A 22,715-nucleotide genomic window follows, 5' to 3' on the forward strand; every position below is an offset into this window, starting at 1 on the left:
GTTTTATTTGCTTATATAATTCTGCAACCCATTTTCATTAACAGCTTTTTGTTTCAGCTGTGGGTTTTTGAATGTCCTTTATAAATAAAGTTGAGTTATGTCGAGTACTGTAGGAACAAAAAACTGTTACAAAACCATACCTAGTGCACACACACATACACACACACACACACACACACACACACACACACACACACACACACACACACACACACACACACACACACACACACACACACACATGTATCACAGAATGACACATAAAAACACTCACAAAACCTGTTTAAGTATTAGTCATAGAGAAATTCCTCTTAGGGTGTGTCACTGTTTGTGTCTGTGTGTTTAAGGACAGTGCACAAGTTGTGACATATCATAATGTAGTGTTTCTAGGCATTAGCTTGCAAGCTTCACATACTTTTTCAGAAACACAAACAACATATTGAAGTACACACTACATCCTACTCGCCAATTCAGTCTGTTATCCTCACTAGGAATGCACAGATACCGATCCTGGTATCAGTTATCTGTGGATTGGTGCCCCTCAAAGCTTGATCATATCAGTGGGAAAGGGGCCAATCCATGGTGCCGATCCAGGCAAACAGCTCTCTGCCTTTTTTATCCCGTACTCTTGGCTACTTAATCTAAAATGTTACCTTTGATGCACTGTCTTTCTCTTTTTTTTATTTGCTGCATTACCAGTCTACAGGGTACTAAAGTTTACAATTAAACAGTAGCATGATGCCGTGGCAGGGCTACACAGTTACCCCACTAATAAATCCAACAAATACAAAAGACACAGTAAATGAAGAGCATAGATGGAAGACATGCAGCATTTTGTCCTCTCTGTGATTGGCATGTAGCGCTTTGATACAAAATGCAATCAAGCCTTGTTTCAGTGAAGTCTGTGAGCCGTCAGGAGAAATGCAGCAACTGTCGTACGGTAAGTGACGATTCTTTCGACCAGTCAATGGTCTGCAGTGTTGTTTCCGAGCTTCTGAGAGCGAATCAGTTCAGTCTCGTACCCATACAACAGGGTCCCAAAATATGGGACGGCTTGTCTTGGTAATTTGGGGATCTGTCCCAGGATACGTCAGTGGAAACGCCACAAAATGCGTGCTGTACCCAGACGAACCAAACTGGTCTGCTTGGTGGAAATGTGGCTTTACCCTAGAGGACTCTTAGGGAACTGCAATTTACTTTAACATGGGGATCTATAAGCAGCTCCTCCAAGCACTTCAGTTTTGGTTTGACTTGGTACGGCACACATTAGAAGGCAGTTCCAAAAACTAATCCCAGGACAGATCCCCAAATAGCCAAACCGTACCGTCCCACATTTTGGGGCCCTTCTATTGGGGTTCCGGACATACCAATCTGACCCTAGAAGATGGAGCTACTGCTGACCGTTGCTTGGTTAAAAGAATCGTCACTTACTGTGTGATGGCAGCTGTATTTCTCCTTGTGGCACATAGTCTTCTCTGAAACAAACCTTGATTGTGCTTTGTAAAAAAGATCCACATGGCAATTTGTACTCTTTGTTTACTGTGTCATGTTTTTCTTTTTCACTGGATTTATTAGCAGAGCACACTGTGTTGTGCTGCTGTGGCATCACGTTATTATGTAACTGAGGCGGCTACAGCATCTGGCTTACATGCCACCTACCAAGGGGGCTGTGGAAAACCCGTACCAAACTGTACTGATCCAAACTGGACTGCTTGGAAGAAACTGGGGTTATGGGTATTGATTCATGGCTGGAAATAGACTCAAGTAGACACTTAAGAAACTGCAAGTTTTGAGACTCCTGTGTTTCATTAGAACAGAGCTCAGTCCTCTGTCATAATGACTCTGTGATCACAAACACTCAGAGTAGACAGGAAAAACTGCTTGACTGGAATCCACACTTACCACAGATTCCATGGTAACACGAAATACCAAAACATCTGCCAGTTTGTGGTCCTCTTTAATCTGTGAGGGAAGAGGGGTAGACTTTCAAATAAAGTCAACATGGCAATGGCAACCGCCCCACAAACTCTGACTCACTCTGTCCGTATGACTGGGGCGTGTGTGTTTGTGCATGGGTGTGGTCTGGATGAGAGCAGGGCTCGGCCTCGGCTTTGAACCTTCAGTGTGTTTGCAGGCTGCTCCCAGGTGATTTCAGGTATGTTCTTTTCATTTAAACTTGTTAATCTAGTTTATTTGAGGGTGTTTGTGTGGCTGTTTGTTTTGTTTTTTAATCCGGGAGGAGAAAAAGAGCAGGAAATGAGAAACTTTCACATCAAAAGTTTTTGTGTTGCTGTGATGTTTCGTAGATGAGATTCTTTTTTATTTCATGAATCCATCCAAACATTTTGAATTAACACTGTCAGCAACAACGTTGTTACACTTCTCAAAACTGTGCTTGTGTGTGTATGTGTGTGTGTGTTACATAAAAAAAATTTGACCCCACCCTTTTGCAGAAAAAGCACACTGAGATAAACAAACACTGCGAGGAGAAGGAAACTAATTTTGCCACTTTTAGTCTGACTAAGTGCTGCACATCAGAGCTTTTTGTGTGTTTTCTCAGGTTATGTGATCACTCTATTTTAACTTGTTTTTTTAGACATTTCCTCCTGTTTGTCAGATCATTAAATCAATGACATGAGGTTCCTGGTTACATAATTTTATCAGTCTGCTGAAAAAGCAGGCGATCATGAGTCCCCCCACAGCTGTCTCTTCCGATTTACTTAACTTTGATGTCAAATGTTTTGACTTCCCGTTGACATCCTGCTCATAAGGTTTCAGTTCCTTTAAAACATTTGATCTTTGAAAAAGTGCTTCATAGTAAAAAGAAATCATTATTATTCATCAGCACAGTTGTATTTATGGTTTTGTAAACTTCATCTGAGTCTCTCTGTGAGAAAATGAATATTCCTTTGATAACCGTGTCATGAGTTTAAGAGCAGCTCACAGTCACCATGTTAAAGTGATTTACTGTGACATGTGTGATCACATGAAGATTTATTTTAGATACCTGAATAATGACTCTGTTTTAAACTAATCTAAATGATGGAAGCAGTCATGTGACCCCATCAGAGAAACCTAAGCTCAGGTGTGTACTCGGGAGGTGGGATTAGGTCTATTGTTCATGTCAGGGCTCGCCCACCACGCCCATTCAAGTTTTTATCCTCTGATATTTTCAGACAAGTCTGATTCAGGACACGCAGCAAGATGAATGTGAGTATTTTCAACCTCTGTCTTTATTCTATCTCTCTTGCTCATTTTTTTATTCATTTCTTTCAACTCAAAAAAGAGACAAACATTAAAAAAAAAAAAGATTTTTAGTCAATCTCAAGAGTAGAATTTTTAACAGTTATTATTGACTTTAACCTCTGGCTGAATTTGATATAAAGCAGAGAATTGTGATAATGTCAAAATGCTCCTTAAGCTTTCTGAATTTTAACTCTCTTAACATCAGCAGCATGTTTACAAAGAGGGCAGAAAAACTAAGGTTTAGTTGAGAAATTGAAAGTTATGTCATGTCATGTTTGGCTCTGCATAAATAAAATCACAAATCTAAGTGGGACACTTTCACAGTGATGATAACAGCATCATCAACAACATAAAAAAGAAGTGTCTCATTTAAGACTGTGTTTTTGTTGTTGTTGTTCTTCTATCTTCCTTTAAGGCTTATTTTCTTCTCTTGCTCTTCCTCTGTGGTGCTTTATTGGCAGATTCCACAAGCTTAGCCCTCTCTACTGGTCAAAATTTCAACAACAAGCAACACACCTTTTATTTAACCGTTTTCTGTAAACTGTGAATAAAACTGTGTGTTCATGCCAAAGAGGAAGACAGTCTCTATCTCTCTGTGTAAACATTTATTTTGGGAACAATTCTTTCATACAGAACATTCCTGACAAGTCAGTCATCAACACACCCAAACACGGGAATGTCTGAGACTCTGTATTACTTCTACTCTCTCTGTCTTTCTGTGTCTCTTTCTGTAGCTCTCTGATGCTTTATCTGACTTTGGTGGTACCAACCAATCACAGGGAAATAATCAGTGGCCAGGAGCACAACCCAACCAGTGGCCAGGAGCACAACCCAACCAATGGCCAGGAGCACAACCCGGCCAGTGGCCAGGAGCACAACCCAGTCAGCCGTCAGCTGGACAGTGGCCACAACAACCCGGTCAGCCGTCAGGTGGGATTTTTATCATTATTATCATAAACTGTACTGGTGTTACTACTGCTACTGTTAGTAATCGTGTTATGAGAAGTATTAATATCATTGATAGTATTAATATATATGTAATCAGATGAGATCTTTGTGCTGGTGAGAATAGAAATACTCGCAACAAGTCACAACTCAGCCGTGGTGGGGGATTGTTTCCATGGTAATGTGGTTCGTGGATGGGGAACCTCTGTCTTCAGGAGACATTATCTTCCTGAACAGGGTGTCCTTCAACATATCCCCTCTGTTTCTCCAACCACTGGATGATGGTTACATTAGTTACCTCGTTAATGCCATGACAGTATTACCAGTCAGTTTTACTTTGACCACCTAAAGCTGCTCTACAAGCTGACATTGACTCAGACCCTCCAGACTTTATATCCACTACCTCTCCAGCAGAGGAAACTCCGAGTTCAGATCTAAACAGTCTAAACAGCTCCTGTTGAATTCTGTTTATTTATTTAAATCTGCCTAATATGTAGTATTATTCAATGTTTTTACACAGAAATACTGCTGTTATCGCAAGTTTTTCTGACTTTGCAAGTAGAATGCTGAACTTGGAGATGACGTCACTCCCACTCCCGACTTCACAGTTCTGAGTACAAGTAGAACGCATCAATACACAGCCCTATCTCCCAATCACCAGAGACGGAGAGTCCAGCCCTCTCTTGGATCTTGGTCTGAGACATAGAGCAAAAACTCCCCCTCAGAAAACTGAAATTCTGGTCTAGTTGTAGTCTTTGTCTGAGTACAGGCTAAGCATACCACGTTCCAGCTCCCAATTCCAATTTGTGGCTTTTTATACCCATCTCCTGACCTCCACCTATACACCTTTGAAATGGCTCACATATCAAAATGTCCATGTGGCTTCTCAGGCTGTTCCAAAAAACTGGGGGACATTACTGGGTTAGACTCCTGGCATGGCTCCCAGTGTCACCAAATCACTCTTGGCTTGGACTTTTCCTGGGGTACCTTTGCCTTAGGTGATCCAACCAGCTCCCAGATTCAAATGCAAACCCTTCTACCAGAATAAATTGATTCATCATAGGGCTCCTTCATTTCCCATAGATTTTAAATATGAAGTAAAATGTTGTTGGGGGAAGATTGCTTCCGACAATTGTCTTAGTCTGCTGTTCTTATGAAATGAGGTTGAGTAATCTGTAGACAACAAATTGATGGACACTCTTTTGATACCGCAAATACAGACCTAAACATCATCAGAAACTAGCAACAGGTATGTTTGTATGTTTTTATGCAAATCAGGTCCGGGTGGCAACTCATCATGGCCCCCTAGTCAACCTCCTAGCAATCCATCCTGGCAACCTAATATGCCTGGACCTGGGGCTGGACCTGCGCCCACACCTAGCTTCCCAGCGGCACCCACACCTAGCTTCCCAGTGCAGCCACAAAAGAAACTGGTAAGAAAGAGAGTGATAAATGATGATGGAGAGATGATAATTGGATGACTGGTGGAGTTAACACCTTTCATGTTATTTCTTTTCAACAGACAATACCATATCACGGGCCTCTTCCAAATGGTTGTTTTGACAAACAGCTGATCACCATTGCAGGAACTGTCCATACCAATCCCAAAAAGTCAGTATGAAGCCCTCTGTGAGAACAAATAATGAGGGTCGAGCAGAATACTTTGGAGCACTGCTACTCTATTATTTCAAACTATAATGTGCTCAGATGATCACTCATTTTAAAGTCATTAGAGCCGTTTGCAGAAGTCTATAGGTCTTGAAACAACCTCGGAACCACAGGATCTGACGGACTGTATTGATTTTCAGGATCACAGTGGATATGTATGCAGGAAAGGACATTATCTTCCACCTGTGCCCACGCTTCAATGAGCGGGTGATCGTCAGAAACAGCATGATCAGCAACAAGTGGGGCAAAGAGGAGAGGGACAGTCCCAGGTTCCCCTTCACTCCAGGGAAACATTTTGAGGTCAGTCATTTGATTTTATCATAACCTTTTGTGAGCGGGTCCATGGATTCACTGTGAATCTATTCAGAGGGGAATTCAATGAATGTGAGCGCCTGATGACAATCTTTGTTTTTGATTGTACAGATGAAGATCCTCTGCACAAGCAGTGGGTTCAAAGTAGCCGTGGATGGAGCCCACCTCTTTGAGTTCCAACACCGGGTCAGGGACCTGAGATCCATCCAATCATTTAACATCTATGAAGATGTGACACTCTCCAAGGTCCTGGTAGAGACCGTGCCCCATTGAACCAGTCAGAAAACTGGATCAACTGCCAAATTTACATCATAGATTTACCTCAGTCCCACTGCAGGTCAAATTAATCCACTGAAGATCCACCAGAGATCCACCACAGTCCAACTACCAGTCCAATAGTTCTACTGAGGATCTACCAAAGATCAACCAAAGTCTTACAACCAGTCAAACAGATCCCTACTGCAGAGATCAGACAGAAACAATCTTCAGTAGATCAATCGATTCTTGACAGATCTTCAGTTGGTTCTCAGTAGATCTTTAGTAGATCTGCAAAAGATATCAAGTTGATCCTCAGCAGATCATCAATAGATCCCTGGTTGCTCTCCAAGATGCATGATCTTCAGTTGATTCCTTACTTTGATTAATCCGCAGTAGATCTCAGGTAGATCTTCAGTTGATCCTCTGTCTATCATCAGTTCTTCCTCAGTATATCCTAAGATTTAAATTTACCTGAAAACATAATAAAGGATTGCTTTTGAATCTGTCAGTCTCTTTCTCTATTTGTGTGTGTGTGTGTGTGTGTGTGTGTGTGTGTGTGTGTGTGTGTGTGTGTGTGTGTGTGTGTGTGTGTGTGTGTGTGTGTGTGTGTGTGTGTGTGTGTGTGTGTGAATGTCAACCATCTCAGTTAAGTGCGTGTGAGTATGAAAGTTGAGCCTTATTAGGCCACCAGGAGGCGACACTGCATGAATCTATGCTGCATGTGCGCAGAACCTACAAAGTTTCTGTCACAACAGAATGAACCTGCTCCGATCGGAAAAACGTCCTCCAGGTCCTCCAGGCCCTTCACTCTCTCTTGCTGAAGACATAAGGCGTTTTGGATGAGGTTGTTTTTGTTGCTGAAATCAAAGTGGATCAACAGATGTTTAACCAACAGACAAGATGTCTCACTCTGTCACTGCTGACTTTAATAAAAAATTCAGTGAAATACTTTTTGCATGTCAAATTACACAGATCCAAAATATAAAGTTTACAAAGCATTGTTCAAATACTCATCTGAGATAAATATATAACGTTGAATGAATTTAAGTAAGGAAATAAAATCAACACTGCTAGTATAATGAAAGGAAAGTCAAACTAAATCCAAAAAGAATTCCAACAGAACTTTGATGGACCAAGCTTTACAGTTACTGTAAAAGAATTAAGAAGTTTGGTCTAACCAAAAGAGAAACGGTTCAAAAACTATGCTTTGTGTACTCAATTTTTTAAGTATAATGTAGAATAAGACTAGCTATACACAAAGATGAAATCAATTTTCAAATGTGTTCAAAAAGATCTGAAATACTACTACTCAAAACAAGGTTGGTACAACACTGTGTCCTGTTCCTGCTGTGAGGTTTCATTTCTCAGAAATTATTAATGAAAAAAACACAAACGACAGCTAACCTAATAATATCATCAGACCTCTGAAACAGACACACACAAAATACATTTAAACATCTAAGTTTAACATAAACTAATTTGTATTCAGGTATCCAATGTGTTGTAAATGTTTAGTTTGGCCTTTTGTTTGGCCTTTTTATCAGAGGTGGAGTAAATGGTATTTACAGCAACAAATCAGGGAATTTTAATTCTTTTGGCTTTAAAGCAAAAGTGGCTTCCATTTTAATCAACAATGTTTTTGTCAATATAGACGATCTTTGGTAAAGTTTACCAACGTCATGACGCAGCTGCTCCAGCTGGACGTTATTGCGCTCAGTCTGTAAGCTCTGAGGAGCAAACAGGTTCCGGAACAGCAGAGCGATTAAACATTTTAAAACACATTTTAATCAAAAGTAAACAGCGTGAACTGACAGCTGGTCAGTTTAAAACTCCGGGAACGAAAGAGGGGAAGGAATTATTTGGATCTGGTCTCTGCCTTGAGTTTATTTCGATCCAGCGATCAGAGAGGAGAGATTTCCTCCTTCAGGTTAGTCTGACCCCCGGCCTCTGCTGCCTGTTAGCCCCTGTTAGCTTCTGCTAGTTTCTGATGTAAAACTCACCGTGTCTTGGTGCTCACGGGTTGCGAGAAATACACTTTGATTTATCCTTAAATTACACATAAATGTCCACGTTTGTATTTTTCCCTGGCTCACCCTTGTGAGATAGCTGCAGGGGTTAGCGAGTTAGCCAGGTGTGTGCTGGTTTCAGACGGCTCTAGCTCGTAGCATGTTAACTAGCGCTGTGGCTTTTAAAGTTGGGGGAGTTTTTTTGAGGAGCCAGTCTGACTTTTCGTCATCGAAGTGTTTCTGCTCACACTGGCAATTGCACATCGAACCTTTGGAGAATGTTACATGTTAAACGTTACCTGGTTGTCAGCTGTCAGACCGCAAAACAATGCTAAGCTATGCATGCTAACTGAGACTATAGCTTCAGAACGCAGACTCGGCGACCATCACCAGCACAACAGCAAGTTACTACTAGTTACTGCTGGTAGACTAATAAACAGTGAGTTTTATGAAGTGACATACTATATATAGGATTGTTTAAAGTACTGTTATTCTCTTGTAAAGGGACAGACCACATTAAGGGCCAATGTAAAGGTTTGATTATTTTGGTTATTGCACAGAGGACTAGTTAACTTAATGTGTGGGGACTAGTTAACTCACTGACTTGATGAGGTTTAGTTGATTTACAAACTGGATGAAGTGCTAGTTATCTGACTGTGATGTGGACTAGTTAATTGTCTGGTGATGAGGGGCACTAGAAAACTGACTTCAACAGAGTAATTCATTGATTGTATAACTAGTTAGTATTTAAAAACCTTGTTTACTGACGCAAAGGGATCATTTCATAGACTGGCTTTGTAGAGGGTTTGTTGACTTGTTAATTCAGTAACTCTTTGCTAGATCTGTTAACTATTAGACATTGTAGAAGACTAGTTAACTGCCTAACTGGATAGAAGACTAGTTTACGTGGGGGCTGTTCACCCGACTGAGCCAGATACAGCTTGCTCTGCCCCTGTGCTGGTTATCTCAAAGACTGTCACAGACAACATTGGTGAGATGGCTGTCTAATATGATGTCCCTGTGCTGAGACTGTGGGTTTCTTTCATTATTTTAACTAACTTTTCTCCTCACTCCACATAGATGACCATGCTGCCATCCTCTGCAGCTATGGGTGCTCAAGGAATGATTCGTGACATTGTGTTCACAAGATCAAGACGAGATGATGTTACTACAATACTATAAGGAATACTAAAATTAGACTTTTTTGTTAAACAGAGTCACAAAACAATGCAGGTGCATTTTGAAACAATTTATAACTTGCATCCATACATGATTTGAGCATGAGCTTTTAACCGTTGAACCACAAATAACATTAGTTGTTCCTTATTTTAAGTGAAAGCAATATGTGCAAAACTGTAACCGAAGTACTACTTTGTCAATACAGAGTGCAAAAATGTGCAAACAGAGACTGACCTTTTACTAAGCCTCTCACTATTGTCATGGCTCTGGTCCTTAACTCTGGAAGTTCAGATGCAAAGGCGTCTGTTAGTGTTGTCTGACCTTTAACAGTTTTTATCACAGGTGCAGTGGAGTTCAGTGGTGAGCTGCAGTGGTTCTGTTTGTGCCTTAGCATAGGACTCGCATTAGAGACGATGTACGGCACTGTTTTCTTACACTGCTTACATATTATCCGTGCCACTCTGTTGCTGTTCATTGTGTCCAATGGGTAACCAAAATGCTGCCACACAAACGATTTAAAAGTGGTGGGGGCATCTTCAGTGCTGATACTTTCTCTGACGTCATTCGGACTGTGCTTAATAGGCTCCTACTCCTTTCCATCTCCTTGTCAGTTTCTGGCAGACTGGATGTTGCAAATGTGCATTACTGCCCCCATAGGTTACAGATAGAAAATTGAATAACTCAGAGTCTAATTGGCATATGTCTCTGCTAATATTCTACAATCCTAGAACATCATTTAGCAGAGGCTTTTTGTCCAGAACAACGTACAACATAAGCAAGAATTTAGACAGAAGGGAAAACCTTAGTTAGTGCTACAAGCTATTTGGCTGAATAATGTAGCCATAACTTATCACAATTAATCGCTGCAATGATATAGTTAGGCTTCTGCCCTGAAACCACGAGACAGCCTTTCACTGAAACAAGAAATATTGCCACAATATGATCATGGGAGATCTAGTCACACCCTTATCTGCAGCATGTCCCTGCTTTTATCCACAGTCTTCTGAAACATTTTCCTGCCAATAATGATAGTCCTTGATTCTCCTACATTCTCTGCTTGTGTGTGTGTGTGCAGAGTGAACCATGGCGTCTGAATCAGAGCGTGTTATGTGGAATGTGAGCTCATGAAAATTGTTCATACTGCAGAAGACATGAGAGGAGAGATTAATGGAGATGAATAAACAGCAGTGGAGGCAACAATACAGGAAGTGTTGTAAATGGAGGAAATGTTGACGCCACCGAGCAGACCAATCATAAGGCTTCAGTCTGTTGTTGTGGTGTGACTTCGCATTGAGAGAGCTGCACTCTCACACAGGCTTCTAAACAGACTCATAAATCAGACTCACACTGACTAAACCTGTTTTGTGGGTGTGTTACAGAAACAAGGTGTTATTCTTCTAACACACACACATACACACAGCCTCCTTGGTGATCTGGTGCTTACCCAGCATGCCTTGTGGTTGTGAACAGGCTGAAACATGCTTCAGGTTGTCAAACAGGATCTGAAGCTGGTGCTGCTCTCTGTCCAATCAGAGGGCTGCAACAGTCAGAGATGGTATGAGGTCGGAGGTCACCTCTTTTTTTTTCCAATCAAAATAGCAGTGTTAGCTTTCAGCAGAGAATGAAGCATTCTGGGAAACAGCCATTGCTGTCACTAGTTTTCCAAAAATCCTGCTGCAATCGGCCAATCAGGGGCCAGAATCACCCTGCTCTTTTTTACACCTGAAGCTTTGATTCCTGTGAGACCAGCCTTTAGGGAGCTGGTGGTATTCATGATTTAAGAGTGTGTGCATCACACACAGAGGCTGTAGTGTCAGTGGTTGCTGGTTTGATTCCGGTCACAGCCCCTTTACTTCTCGTCTTCTTGCACATCTTGTTTCCCTGCGTCTGTCCTTTCACCAAAACACATGTCCCAGTGTAGACACGCACACACACACTACCACACTCACATTTGTTTAGTAGTTTTAATTATGTAGTTCTCAGGTAGATATCAGTTTCTAGAAGGATCCCTATCATGTGTGTAAGAAGTATTTATCAGGTAAAATCAGATAACAAGGAGATCGGTTGAGCACAACTGTACCTGTACAGTCACACAATCATGTGATCTTGTTTACATCGTTTCAAGAACTCAATAAAATCTTTCACTGAGTCGGAAATAAAGCACTGCAACAGCTAAATGTGTTTGTGTGTGTGTGTTTCCTGCAGTGTGTCAAAGAGGCGGAGCCAGAGGACAGATAGAGTTTCCTGTGTGGAGAGTCACGGTGAGCGTCTGAGAGATGTGAAGCTGAAGAATCAGAGGAGCTGTCACTCGAACAAAGACCACTCCCCCAGCAGCTGCAGCCAATCAGGAACAGAGCGGAGGTAAATCATCTTAATATCACGAGCTGTCTCTCCTGAAGGATTGGCTCCTTTAATAAGGAAACTTGGAGGTGGGGTATGAAGCAGCAGTTTGATTTTAACAGTATAACCAACTCTCGGCTTTGTGGGGTTAACTGTGCAGATCACATTAACGCAGGTTACACACACTCAGCCTCAGGAGTCACTCAGAGTAACTACGATGTGTTCAAACAGGATCAGATTTTAAAGGAGGATTCAGCGATTAAATTAACACCTGTAGTAACACCTCAAGGGTTTAGACAGGTGTAACAGAGGACAAAAGATTCTGTGTGAAGCTGTTTTATGATTCAGATATCATCCCCATTTGGAATCAACGGAAAGCTTGAGATCAGTTTGCTATGGCAAATATAGTTGATTGTATTGGTCGGTGGTTATCAGGAGTTGAAGATGAACAAACTGACACAGCCTGAGTGTTTCGTTTGTGGTTCTCTTTGTGATTGAGAGGTGAGGTGGGGGACCCAGGTGACTCATAGTAAGGTTTAATAGAATATGATACATAGTGGTACGACAGGATGTGACATGAGATTGTAAATGTGAGAGAGAATATGGTTTATCTGAAGATGAGACAATATATGATAAATGAAGTGAGATGACATTATATAAAATATGTTTTGGGACTTGAGATGAGATGATAAATAATATCTTATGAAGTTGAAATGAGATGATAAATGATATGTTATGAAGTTGAAATGAGATGATAAATGATATGTTATGAAAGAAGATAAAATGAGATGATATTCAATCATATGTTCTGGAGGTGAGATGAGATAATCTGATATATGATAAATGTTGTGAGCTGAGACTATACATAAAATACACTTTGGGGCTGGTATGAGATGATTTATGTTGGGATTTGAGATAAGATTAGATGATATATGATATGTTGTGAAATTGAAATGAGAAGAATGATATTTTTTATGAGATGAGATGATAAATAATATGTTGTGCGATGATATATAACCATATGTTTTGGAGTTGAGTTGAGATAATCAATGATATTTTGTGAGATTAGATGATAAACTATATATTTTTGATATATGTTGCGATATCAGATGGGATTATACATGATATGGTGTGAGATGAGATGAGATGAGATATGTTTGGATACAAGACGAGATGATATGATAGATCATTGGTATTCAAACTGTAAGGCGAGCCTCCTCTGGGGGGGCCAAAGAGCCTGGGGGAGGCGTAAGAAGAGGCACAAAAATAAAGCACAAAAAGATCAGCAGTAAATGCAGAAAGTATGAAGACCAGTGTGTCGTGGTTTCAAGGTTATTTTCCCTGATTCTCTGTCCGCTATACAAAGTGTGCTTGTCTCTGTGTGCACACACCGATTGTGTGTCTGTACATCAGTGTGGAACTTTGCCGTGCGCAATATGAAGAGCATAGAAGAGCTGTGAATGTGTGAGCATGCAGAAAGCCACAGGACCATGAACAGCTGCTGTGCTCTGCAACCAAATAGGACTCTCGTGCTTCCCTCTCTGGTCCACACATACACACATGCGTGAACATATTAACCCCAAAATGGCAAAATATTATCTTCAAGAGCCCCTCTTGTGTCATTTGAGGGGCCTCAAACCTGCTGGAACCCTTATATTTTGCACAGTGATAATGACGGATTTAAAGTGGAGCTTGTCTTAGACCGGATGCTCCAGGGCCGTAATGTGTGGTTTGTTGACTGTGAATTTCTTATCAAGTTTGGCAGTTAAAGGTATAATTGGTGGTTTGATTTAGAAACACTTTTTGTTATACTGGTTAAAATGATCTATATGTCCCGATGGCAAGCAATACATGATGTGTTCTTAAATGAGAGTGGATACTGTCCGCTATCTACAGCAGGAGAAAACCTAGGAAAACATCAGCCAATCACAACGATTAGGATCCAATCTGTTAACCGATCAAATCCCATCCTGCCGTTTTGCCCTCATCCTGCACGTACATTTCACCTGCGTGCACTGCCCCTGACTCAATGGATGTTCCTGAGTTTAGCGGTGCGCAGGTTCACACTCAGCAGGAGAATGGCAAAGAAACTACCCATACCCCAATTACTGGTAACCGCTCCTCCGGCTAAACAGAGCAAGAAAAGAAAGACAGAGGCCTTTTTTTTTTCTTGCTCTGTTCCCCTGCCTCTAACTACTGCCCCTCTCACTCGACCTCGGGCCTGTCCCCTCTGACCCGATGAGGTACTTTGCTCTGGGCTGTAGTCTGGATCAGAGTCTAATAAACTCTCACCACAGGGGCTCTGACAAGCAAAGCGAGTATTAACAAAAGTCACGTTTGTTTATTTGTTCACATTTCACGTTTTAGATTTAAGTTTAAATGTTTTGGTGTTTCCTTACCTCTAAATGAGACATGACTCGACGTAGTGCAAAACATAAAATGATGTGCTGAGTCCGTCTTTCAATAACTGCCAAATGCCAACCCTGCCTTTAATTCTAAATGCTCACCTTAAAAAGAAATTTGCAGATGCTAAAAGCAGCTCTGTATATGATTTATCTGGCATTGAACGATGCTTAATTGCTGCGTTTTGCTTGCACTTTTATTCTTTGCTGCCACAGTGGCCATGCTTTTGTTGTCATGTCTGAAGTTAATGTAGTTATTATAATAAACTCAGAAAAAAGACATTGATCCAAATTCATCTAATTACCCATTTTTGATAAAATATGGGAAACTGCATTAGGACTGAATGTTCAAATTTTAATACTTAAATGTTTTTTGGTTAAAAAACCAAAGTGGATAATTCACTTATTGTTAGTATTGTTTTATTAAAGTAGATGAGGCTCCGGTAACTTCATGTTCTCTAGAGGAAGGCTCTGAAGTGTCTTGCGCTTTGAAAACCCCTGTGATACGTGTTGTAAGATGAGATGATGTATGACATAATTTGTCTGATTAGATGATATAAATTGAGACGGGATGTAAAATGTGGTCCATGATAGTGACAGTTAGATGCAGGAATTTTGCTCTTATTGATAAGAGACGATCACCACATGACAAGAGATGATATCTGATGAGCTGTCACTTGATTTTTTACCAACCTGTTTAATTTCTCATACTCTGACCAAGAGAAGTCATGAAGTAGTAATGGAGCGGAGAGGTTAAGAGATGGTGCTCTCCTCTGTCTCTCCTTACAGTGACAAAAACAATCAGGTCAGCTCTTACAGGTATCTATACAGCTAGATGACCTCTTTAGTTTGAAAGATTGTGTTCTTGTTTACAGACTTTGTTTTTGGTCTCAGAGTGTGTGGGCTGGATTGTGGTATGGTGTTTTTTATTTTACCAGGCTGTTTTGGAAAGTGAAACGAGGTCTGGTTTGCAGTTAAAGCCTTGGCCCTGCTGGTTCAGCTCAGACAGCTATGAAAGTTATAGGAGGAGTGAAAAACTCTCCCTCCAGTCCAGTATTCTGTCCTGGGAAAACACAAAGTCGAGCATTTGCTCTTTTGTCATATTGTGTCATTACACATGAACTGACCGCTCCCACAGCACACAGTGAGAATAATACAACAGATTTAAACTTTGAACGTAAACCGAGTCTGTGTTCAAACACACTCAGTTTAAGACTCACTGAGACTGGGAACAATTAGGATTACACAATCTGCACTCAGAGAGGCTAATCACAGCCAGAGACACTGTTACATAAACACTGAGAGGGGTCGAAGGTCTCACATACACAGACATAGACACACACACTCTTCGGTGCAGCAGTCTGGATAGAAACAGAAAAATCCAACTTAGAGTCAAGAACATTGAGATGTTCAGGAACACTGTGCTAACAATAGCTTGCTGCTAACGGTCAGGGGGATTTTTACACAAACACACAAATAAAAAGAAAGGAAAGAAACAGATGCATTGAGTTGGCTGAGAACAGATTCAGCTTGTTCTCCTCTCTGGGTGTGTTTGTGGAACAAATCCAACCTGAGCTGATGTAATGCTGCTCTATACTGTGTGTGAAAGTGTGTGTGTGTGTGTTGTAATCCTGTAGTTAAACTGTTGCTGTGTTTCTGCACGTGTGCGCACATGTGGACAAAATAAAAACAAAGAAAACAATCAAAGGAAGCAAGTAAAGAAAGTAGGGAAGGACTCAAGGACAAAATGAAATTTGGGGAGTGAGAGATAGTTTGTCAATGATGTAAATGATGAAGATGATGATGACAATGATGAAGATGAGTGAACAGCAGACTGGCTGTTGGGTAGTATGAACTGCTACTTTGCTGATTTGGATCACAGCAGCTCCCAGTGGACATTAGAGGCACTGCAGCTGTCAGTTTAAATCTTCAAACAAAAACTGCTGCTTCATCTCCTGTTAGCAACATTAGCAACATTAGCAACATTAGCTTTGTAGCTGACCTACAGCACACTGAAGGATGAAGAGGAGGAGGAGGAGTTAAGCTTTGTTCCAGGACAAGCAAGAGTGTCTGTGGACTCACCAGAGCTTTATAAGGCATTCTTCACCCTGAGATTGAGTGTGTGCTTGTGTGCGTGTGTGTGTGTGCATGTGTGTGTGTGTTTGGGCTCATGCTGCGAGAGTGTCCTCTAAAGGTATGATGATCTGCCTCTATTTGCAGATACTCAGGGAGCTCTTTGGACAGACAGGAAGTCCTTTTATGGCCAGGCTGACTGTTAAAATCCTGGAGCTGAACAACTCCTAACAATGCTAACATGCTAATGTTTGTATCATAGGTTACCAAAAGTAGCAAGTAAGCTCTGACACAAGTAAATAAATGTTAACCAGATTGTATCATCCCTCCCTTCTTTTCCTCTCCCTGTCTGTCTCTGTCTCTCCCAGGGACCATCATGCACCTGAAGACGTGTCCAAAACGTGTGTGTTCAGAGTTGCGCCTGGATGCGTCAGCTGTTCAGCAGAGCAGTCTGTTTGTGAGCCAGCAGGGGACGCTGCTGAGGACCTGCAGCAGTAACCATGCAAACAGCAGCCGTGTCCCTCTTGGCGTTCTCTCCACAAACATGCTGCGCTACAATAACACAGCCAATCACGGTGTCTGCACGAGTGTGGCTTCTCTGAAGCTAAAGGTGTCACCCAGCACTCCCTCACAGCTCCTCCCTCTGGCTTCTGGGTGTGAAAATGACACACTGAGATTGTATCCAACCACGCCAGAGGACACTGACACCTCGTTGGACATCTGGACCGTCATCAAGCCAGGACATGTTCGTGAGAAGATTGCAATATTCGCTGCAGAGGGGCAGAGGATGGAAGGGGCCAGTGGCACATCAACCAGCAACCGAGAAAGGACGCCATCTGTGTGTCAGACTCACACCCCCACGTCAGGGCTGATCAGGGCTGTGAAGGCAAAGGGGAGCTGGGAGGAAAACAGCAGTGCAAAACGACGCCGTAGGTCAGGAAACCACCTGAACCTCCAGCCAGACCAGAAAACCCAGGTCCTGGACACAGAGCAACTCGCCAAAACAGTGTCTCCACTTCGATCAGACGTGACTCAGTCAAATGGTGGACTGCGTGCAGACCAGGAGGTTACTGCTGAGGAGGAGCAGAAAGTGTCGGTGGTGGAGATGGTGGCGTTTCTGGAGCAGAGAGCCAGCGAGCAGCAGCCAGACTCCAAACCTGTTCTGACGCTCCAAAGGAGCTCCGCCTCCATCACACTTTCCAGGGCCCCGCCCCCTGAACTGAGGGATGACACAGATGCTTTGGGAGAGGAACCAGAGAGCGTCAAGGTGTCAGACATGGTGGCTAAGCTTGAGTCGGAGTGTCTGAGGAGGAGGACCGAGGGAGATCTGTCCAGAAGCAACAGTCTGAGGAGGTCAGTGGGACGAGTCCTGCTCACCACAGGAGACCAGAGCCCTGCCCCCTACCAGCCTGTGACATCATCATCATCATCAGAGAAGTCATCGGTGACATCATCTTCGACATGTTCATTAGTACTTGGGGCAGGGCCTTCAGGCAGGGAGCCAATCAGCTGCTCTGAAGCACCCACTGCTTCCACAGAGACCCCGCCCTCCTCACCTGTCCAGACCACGCCCCCTTCAGGTGGGGCAGGAGTAAAGGTTGAAGGTATCACTCTGCAGAGCATTGCACACAGTCAAAGGGAGGCTCCTCCCCTCATGAATCCCACACACTGTGAAGAGGTGGAGCCTCTGCCTGGATTATTGTTTCTGTCGTCTGTTGCCTCAGAGACACGACCCCTCTCAGACGTTGCCCCTCCCCTCACAGACCCCCACCCCTCCACCTACAGGATCACCTGTGACTTAAAGCTCCGACCTTTTGTTTCTCGCTCTAGCTGTGGCAGCCAATCAGAGAAGAAAAGGCCAGCTGATCAGGAGCAGGTTGGCAGTTTGATTCCTTGCTGTGCTCATCCTCTCAGCCGCCGTGCTTCAGCATCAAAGGACTTCCTGCTTATGCGACAGCGGCTGCAGCAGCTGCTGGAGCCGCAGCCATACCTGTTGGTGCTGCCGCATCACCTGCTGGTCAAGATCTTCTTGCTGCTGCCCACGCAGAGCCTCGCAGCGCTCAAATGCACCTGTAACTATTTCGCCTTCATCATTGACACGTATGGTGTGCGGCCCGCTGACTCACTCTGGGTGTCCGATCCTCGCTATCGTGACGACCCCTGTAAGCAATGCAAGAAGCGGTACGGCCGCGGTGACGTGTCGCTGTGCCGCTGGCACCACAAACCATACTGCCAGGCGCTGCCTTACGGGCCGGGGTACTGGATGTGTTGCCATGGCGCCCACAGGGACGCACCAGGTTGCAATGTGGGTCTCCATGACAACCGCTGGGTGCCAGCGTTTCACAGCATTAATGTGCCCATTTACAGGCACAGTTGCCATGACAACTGAGACTCTGTGTGTGTGTGTGTGTGTGTGTGTGTGTGTGTGTGTGTGTGTGTGTGTGTGTGTGTGTGTGTGTGTGTGTGCGCGCGCGCGCGCGCGCTCTCATGATGCAGCAGCAGGTCACCTTAAAGCAGTTTTAACAGAAAAAGAATGATTCAAGCAAACTTTATTGTTAGCTCTCACAGCTGCAGTGTGTGTGTTTGTGTGTGTTTGTGCTTTCTCAGTGTGCCGCCCCCTGCTGTTCAGCCTCTGTCTATGGTTTACTCCATCTTACTGAGGGGGGAGAGGGTCTCAGCTAGGACTCTACTCCCTCTTATTCTGTGGTGTCAGTCTGAGGCCTGAGTGTCTCAGGATCTCGGACAGAAACACGGATCAGACTTCAATCAAACTGCTAATAAAAGTCATCAGAGCACTCATTCTCTCAGTCTGATCCTGTTTCAACTGTGAGGAGGCGGGGCTTTAGGTAGCTGGGCTTTAAGGGGCGGGGCTTCAGGGGACGGTGCCTGCAAAGCATGAGGATGACAGCAGATGAACTCTAAGGCACCTTGCTTGTGTTTACATTTGTACATTAAAAGAGTTTATGGGTATGAATCCTCTTCAATCAGCAGCTGAGTGATAATCACTTCATGTATTCTGGGGGAGGAGGGGAAAATGTGGCCTTTGTGTGGAAACGATGCAATAAGACAAACTGATGAAAAGAAGAAGAAGAGGAGAGAAAAAGACAAACGGCCTTTGACCTTCAGAATTTTTTAAGGTTTGATGTTTTCCTGTCTGCAGCTGTTTGTTTCTGTGAATCTCTAATAAAGCGTTTTATCTGAGCTTCTGTTGAGACTCTGACCCTCCCCTCTTTATTTCACTGTAATGTTTGTCTGAATCACACAGCATGAGCGAGATGATTGTCAAACAGTCTGAGTTTCTGCAGAACTTTATTTACACTTTCCACCAGATCACATTTACGATGTCATGCTGACTCTGTGAGCTCTGACAGTGTGTCGAGCAGCTGATAGTAGTTGTATTTGATGTCGTAGTCCATGTCGTACCAGAAGTTCACTGAAAAAAAACATAATTGACTTTTTTGAAATAAGGAGAAGAAATAAATTAAAAACATCTGTTGTATGTTTCAATCTATGACATCACAGTTTGGTAGTGGTTGGTAGCTCACACATCACTCCTGGCAGTGAATGCACTGAAAGTCTCACTAGACCAGATTACAGAAACCTCAACAGCCCTCAGAGGCCCCATGCTGTGTTCAGGTGCTGTTACCTGCAATGCAGCCGTGCGACTGCCTGACATGGTGGAACCACAGGGACGGCAGGTACAGCATCTCTCCGGCCTTAACGCTGCAGCACAGCGGACGAGCTCTGCTGTACTGAGGGAACCGGTCCAAGTCAGGATCCAGAGGGTCCAGAGGGATCCACGGGACCTGAAAATAGCAGAATCAGAGTGAACTGAGGTCACACAGCAGAGCCCCAAAATTTAATATACAGACCATCAAACGCACCTTCTCAGAATCACTCTGATCTATGATCTCGAACTCGCCGTCATCCTTCTGGTGGTACACTGCCGGCTGATACACACCTGACACACACGCACCAGGTTACCATGATAACCACACAATAGTCAAGGTTGAGTGGTTTCAGTAGTCTGTTGTGGTGGTTGCTATGGTTACCATAGGGGATGAAGGGCCGGTCTGTGGGTGGCAGCAGGATGAAGTTTTTCTCTCCAGAAATCACACAGTAGAGATTCTCGTAGTGATCTTTATGCACTTACACACACACACACACATACACACACACACACACACACACATACACACACACACTGACATTAATACCCTTAACCTGAACATGTAAACAGTCAGGCTATGTGCTGCGTTCAAGTCTTACTGGACGTGATGGCGCCCGCCTCTCCAAGCCAGAAGTTCACAGCATCTGGTAACTTTCCTGACAAACACAGAGCAACAATGATCATTGAGCTGATTTACTCTTTGTTAATGATGACTGCTCTCATGAAAACATGATTACTGGGATATGTTAAATCATTAGTTATTAGCATAGTGTAATCGATGAATAACTCCTCATACATGTCTGGTTTGAGCATGCTCAGTGGCATGGACTCACCAAGTGCAGTGCTCATCCAGGGAACGTGAGGCTCCAGATCATCTGTGAGCTCAGGAAGCTCATCGAGCAGGTTCGAGCACTGCTTCTGTACGTACAGCACACCCTGCTGCTGAACCTGAACACACACAACACAAGAGCATGGACTGTCTTTCCAACAGAGATCTGCATTCAAGTAATTAATCTTTTTTTAAACATGAGATATTCCTCTGTCTTGAGAATAATTATCTTAAAATCTGAGTTTTTCAGGGGAGGTCTGCTCTTGACATGTTTCATGTAACATGCCTGTGTACTACCATGTCAAACATAGTATTGTACTTCATAGGTCAGTATTTGTGAACAGTATCGCTGACAGCCTCAGGCTTTATGTAGTGTTACTACTACAGTATTACTATAGTACTCTTCCTTCTACAGGGGGCAGCAGCTCACCTTCCCCTCAATGACATCCAGCACAGCAGAGAGAGTCATCTTTCTCTCTTCAGGCATGACAAAACGATCACCATTCACTGCATCAGCATAACCGTTAGGAGTCACTGCCACGCTGATGACCTTTGACCCCACCTTCTTCCTATGCACAGAAAACACCTAACATTGTTTCACTGGAAAATCCCAAACACAGAAGAAGAGAAGAGAAGGTGTTTGTGTGCAGGTACCTTTTACCCACCTTAGGTACTCTGGGGTCCACCTGGTCAGTGCCGGCCAATGACTGCAGGAATTGCGGATGATGACTGGTTTATTGGGAGCAATCCAATCCCTGAAGAAGAGGAGCGGGTCAGGTGACCCATCCAGGTATGGCACAGTCCGATTCAGGTACAGGTCTGAAAGACATCAAAAATTCTCCTTGATGAGCTGACTGGGCTGAGCCACCTGTCATACACAGGAAGAGTAGCCTGGGGTATTACCAGTACTGTGAACAAGTTACACTGCAGTCAAACTCAAATGATAATGACGTCAAACTACAATAATAATACAAAAATACATCAATAATACTATAGCCATATTTCAGTCATACTACAATGATAATACAGTCATATTACCATATTACTAAATTGAAACCACAGTTATACAACAAGAACACGACAGGCATACTAAAATATAATTACAGAAATTCCAGTTATACAAAAATAATGGTCATATTACTGTTAAATTCCCGTGGTATTACAGTTGTATCGGGGTTAAAGTAGGAGTGCTGTAGCTCTTAGTAATAGGAGCAATATTGTTAAAGTATTTTTCTCACCGTGAGCCTCCAGAGAAAACTCAGCCAGACTTTTTTTTACAGACTCCATTTTGTTTCTACGTCATCGCAGAAACATTTCTCTGGAACCGTTTCAGAGCTGATTAGTGATCAGCCCCAGATTCATCGATATAAACACTTTACCGACTGACAGTTCTGGACATCACGGTTCCACAAGCACCGGGTGCCATGCTGCCGTGTATACTACTGATGCGCATGCGTACAGCTCTGTTGTTGTTTTGATGAATGCGGGTGTCCCCCTGCCGGACGGAGGCTGAACTACAGCAGGAGAGCAAACATTACTGAGAAACACATACCTGCCAAACAGACAGTCTGAAGACAGAAAGAAGTTTACGGGAGGACTCAGACCAAAAGAATATTACCATAATCTTATAGATAAATATCTATTATTCAAACAACAGAAAAATAAAATGTATTAAGTTAACGCTACAAAACACTAGTTGGATCTTATAAATGGTTCAATGAAGCTGATGAAGGGTTTGATGATCTGATATGAGTCTTATAAAGGGTTTGTTGGTCTGATGAAGGTTT

General features: G+C 43.0%; 3 protein-coding genes across 5 annotated transcripts; 2 read left to right on the forward strand and 1 right to left on the reverse strand.

Annotated features, from left to right (window-relative positions):
* The first annotated feature begins 2,004 nt into the window (after window positions 1–2,004).
* On the forward strand, window positions 2,005–6,902 carry lgals3b (lectin, galactoside binding soluble 3b). Of its 3 annotated transcripts, none has more exons than XM_074692386.1 (7): window positions 2,005–2,155; window positions 3,177–3,210; window positions 4,026–4,176; window positions 5,470–5,624; window positions 5,714–5,802; window positions 6,000–6,159; window positions 6,283–6,902. In XM_074692386.1, exons 2-7 carry the CDS (start codon window positions 3,205–3,207, stop codon window positions 6,442–6,444), a joined length of 723 nt encoding a protein of 240 aa, XP_074548487.1. In that variant the 5' UTR covers window positions 2,005–2,155; window positions 3,177–3,204; the 3' UTR covers window positions 6,445–6,902. The 3 variants fall into 3 exon arrangements, with proteins under 3 accessions (XP_074548487.1, XP_074548484.1, XP_074548486.1); XM_074692383.1 differs by having other exon boundaries at window positions 2,006–2,155; window positions 3,981–4,176; XM_074692385.1 differs by lacking the exon at window positions 2,005–2,155 and having other exon boundaries at window positions 3,081–3,210.
* Window positions 6,903–8,093: 1,191 nt separating this feature from the next.
* Window positions 8,094–19,159, forward strand: fbxo34 (F-box protein 34). Its single transcript, XM_074691978.1, has 3 exons — window positions 8,094–8,356; window positions 11,820–11,975; window positions 16,798–19,159. The coding sequence occupies exon 3, from the start codon at window positions 16,806–16,808 to the stop codon at window positions 18,816–18,818; it is 2,013 nt and encodes a 670-aa protein (XP_074548079.1). The 5' UTR covers window positions 8,094–8,356; window positions 11,820–11,975; window positions 16,798–16,805; the 3' UTR covers window positions 18,819–19,159.
* Window positions 19,160–19,716: 557 nt separating this feature from the next.
* Window positions 19,717–22,376, reverse strand: jmjd7 (jumonji domain containing 7). Its single transcript, XM_074691980.1, has 9 exons — window positions 22,167–22,376; window positions 21,594–21,747; window positions 21,359–21,497; window positions 20,933–21,047; window positions 20,699–20,755; window positions 20,482–20,577; window positions 20,314–20,390; window positions 20,076–20,235; window positions 19,717–19,862 (listed from the first exon to the last, which is right to left on the reverse strand). Exons 1-9 carry the CDS (start codon window positions 22,213–22,215, stop codon window positions 19,774–19,776), a joined length of 936 nt encoding a protein of 311 aa, XP_074548081.1. The 5' UTR covers window positions 22,216–22,376; the 3' UTR covers window positions 19,717–19,773.
* Between the last annotated feature and the right edge of the window lie 339 nt (window positions 22,377–22,715).

The sequence above is a fragment of the Halichoeres trimaculatus genome, unplaced genomic scaffold (assembly GCF_033239565.1).
Source record: "Halichoeres trimaculatus isolate MK-OKI-2021-1 unplaced genomic scaffold, fHalTri1.1 fHalTri1_scaffold_17, whole genome shotgun sequence".
Lineage (NCBI taxonomy): Eukaryota > Metazoa > Chordata > Actinopteri > Labriformes > Labridae > Halichoeres > Halichoeres trimaculatus.

Bases quoted from the DNA above. Each gene is read 5' to 3' on its own strand.
- lgals3b (XM_074692383.1), top strand. The intron at 5,803-5,999 runs GTCAGTATGAAG...ATTGATTTTCAG, and splicing joins GTCCATACCAATCCCAAAAA to GATCACAGTGGATATGTATG. The intron at 6,160-6,282 runs GTCAGTCATTTG...TTGATTGTACAG, and splicing joins CTCCAGGGAAACATTTTGAG to ATGAAGATCCTCTGCACAAG.
- fbxo34 (XM_074691978.1), top strand. From the start codon at position 16,806: ATGCACCTGAAGACGTGTCCAAAACGTGTGTGTTCAGAGTTGCGCCTG.
- jmjd7 (XM_074691980.1), bottom strand. From the start codon at position 22,215: ATGGAGTCTGTAAAAAAAAGTCTGGCTGAGTTTTCTCTGGAGGCTCAC. The intron at 21,498-21,593 runs GTGGGTAAAAGG...TTCTGTGCATAG, and splicing joins TGGACCCCAGAGTACCTAAG to GAAGAAGGTGGGGTCAAAGG. The intron at 20,756-20,932 runs GTGAGTCCATGC...TGTGTTTGTCAG, and splicing joins CTGGATGAGCACTGCACTTG to GAAAGTTACCAGATGCTGTG.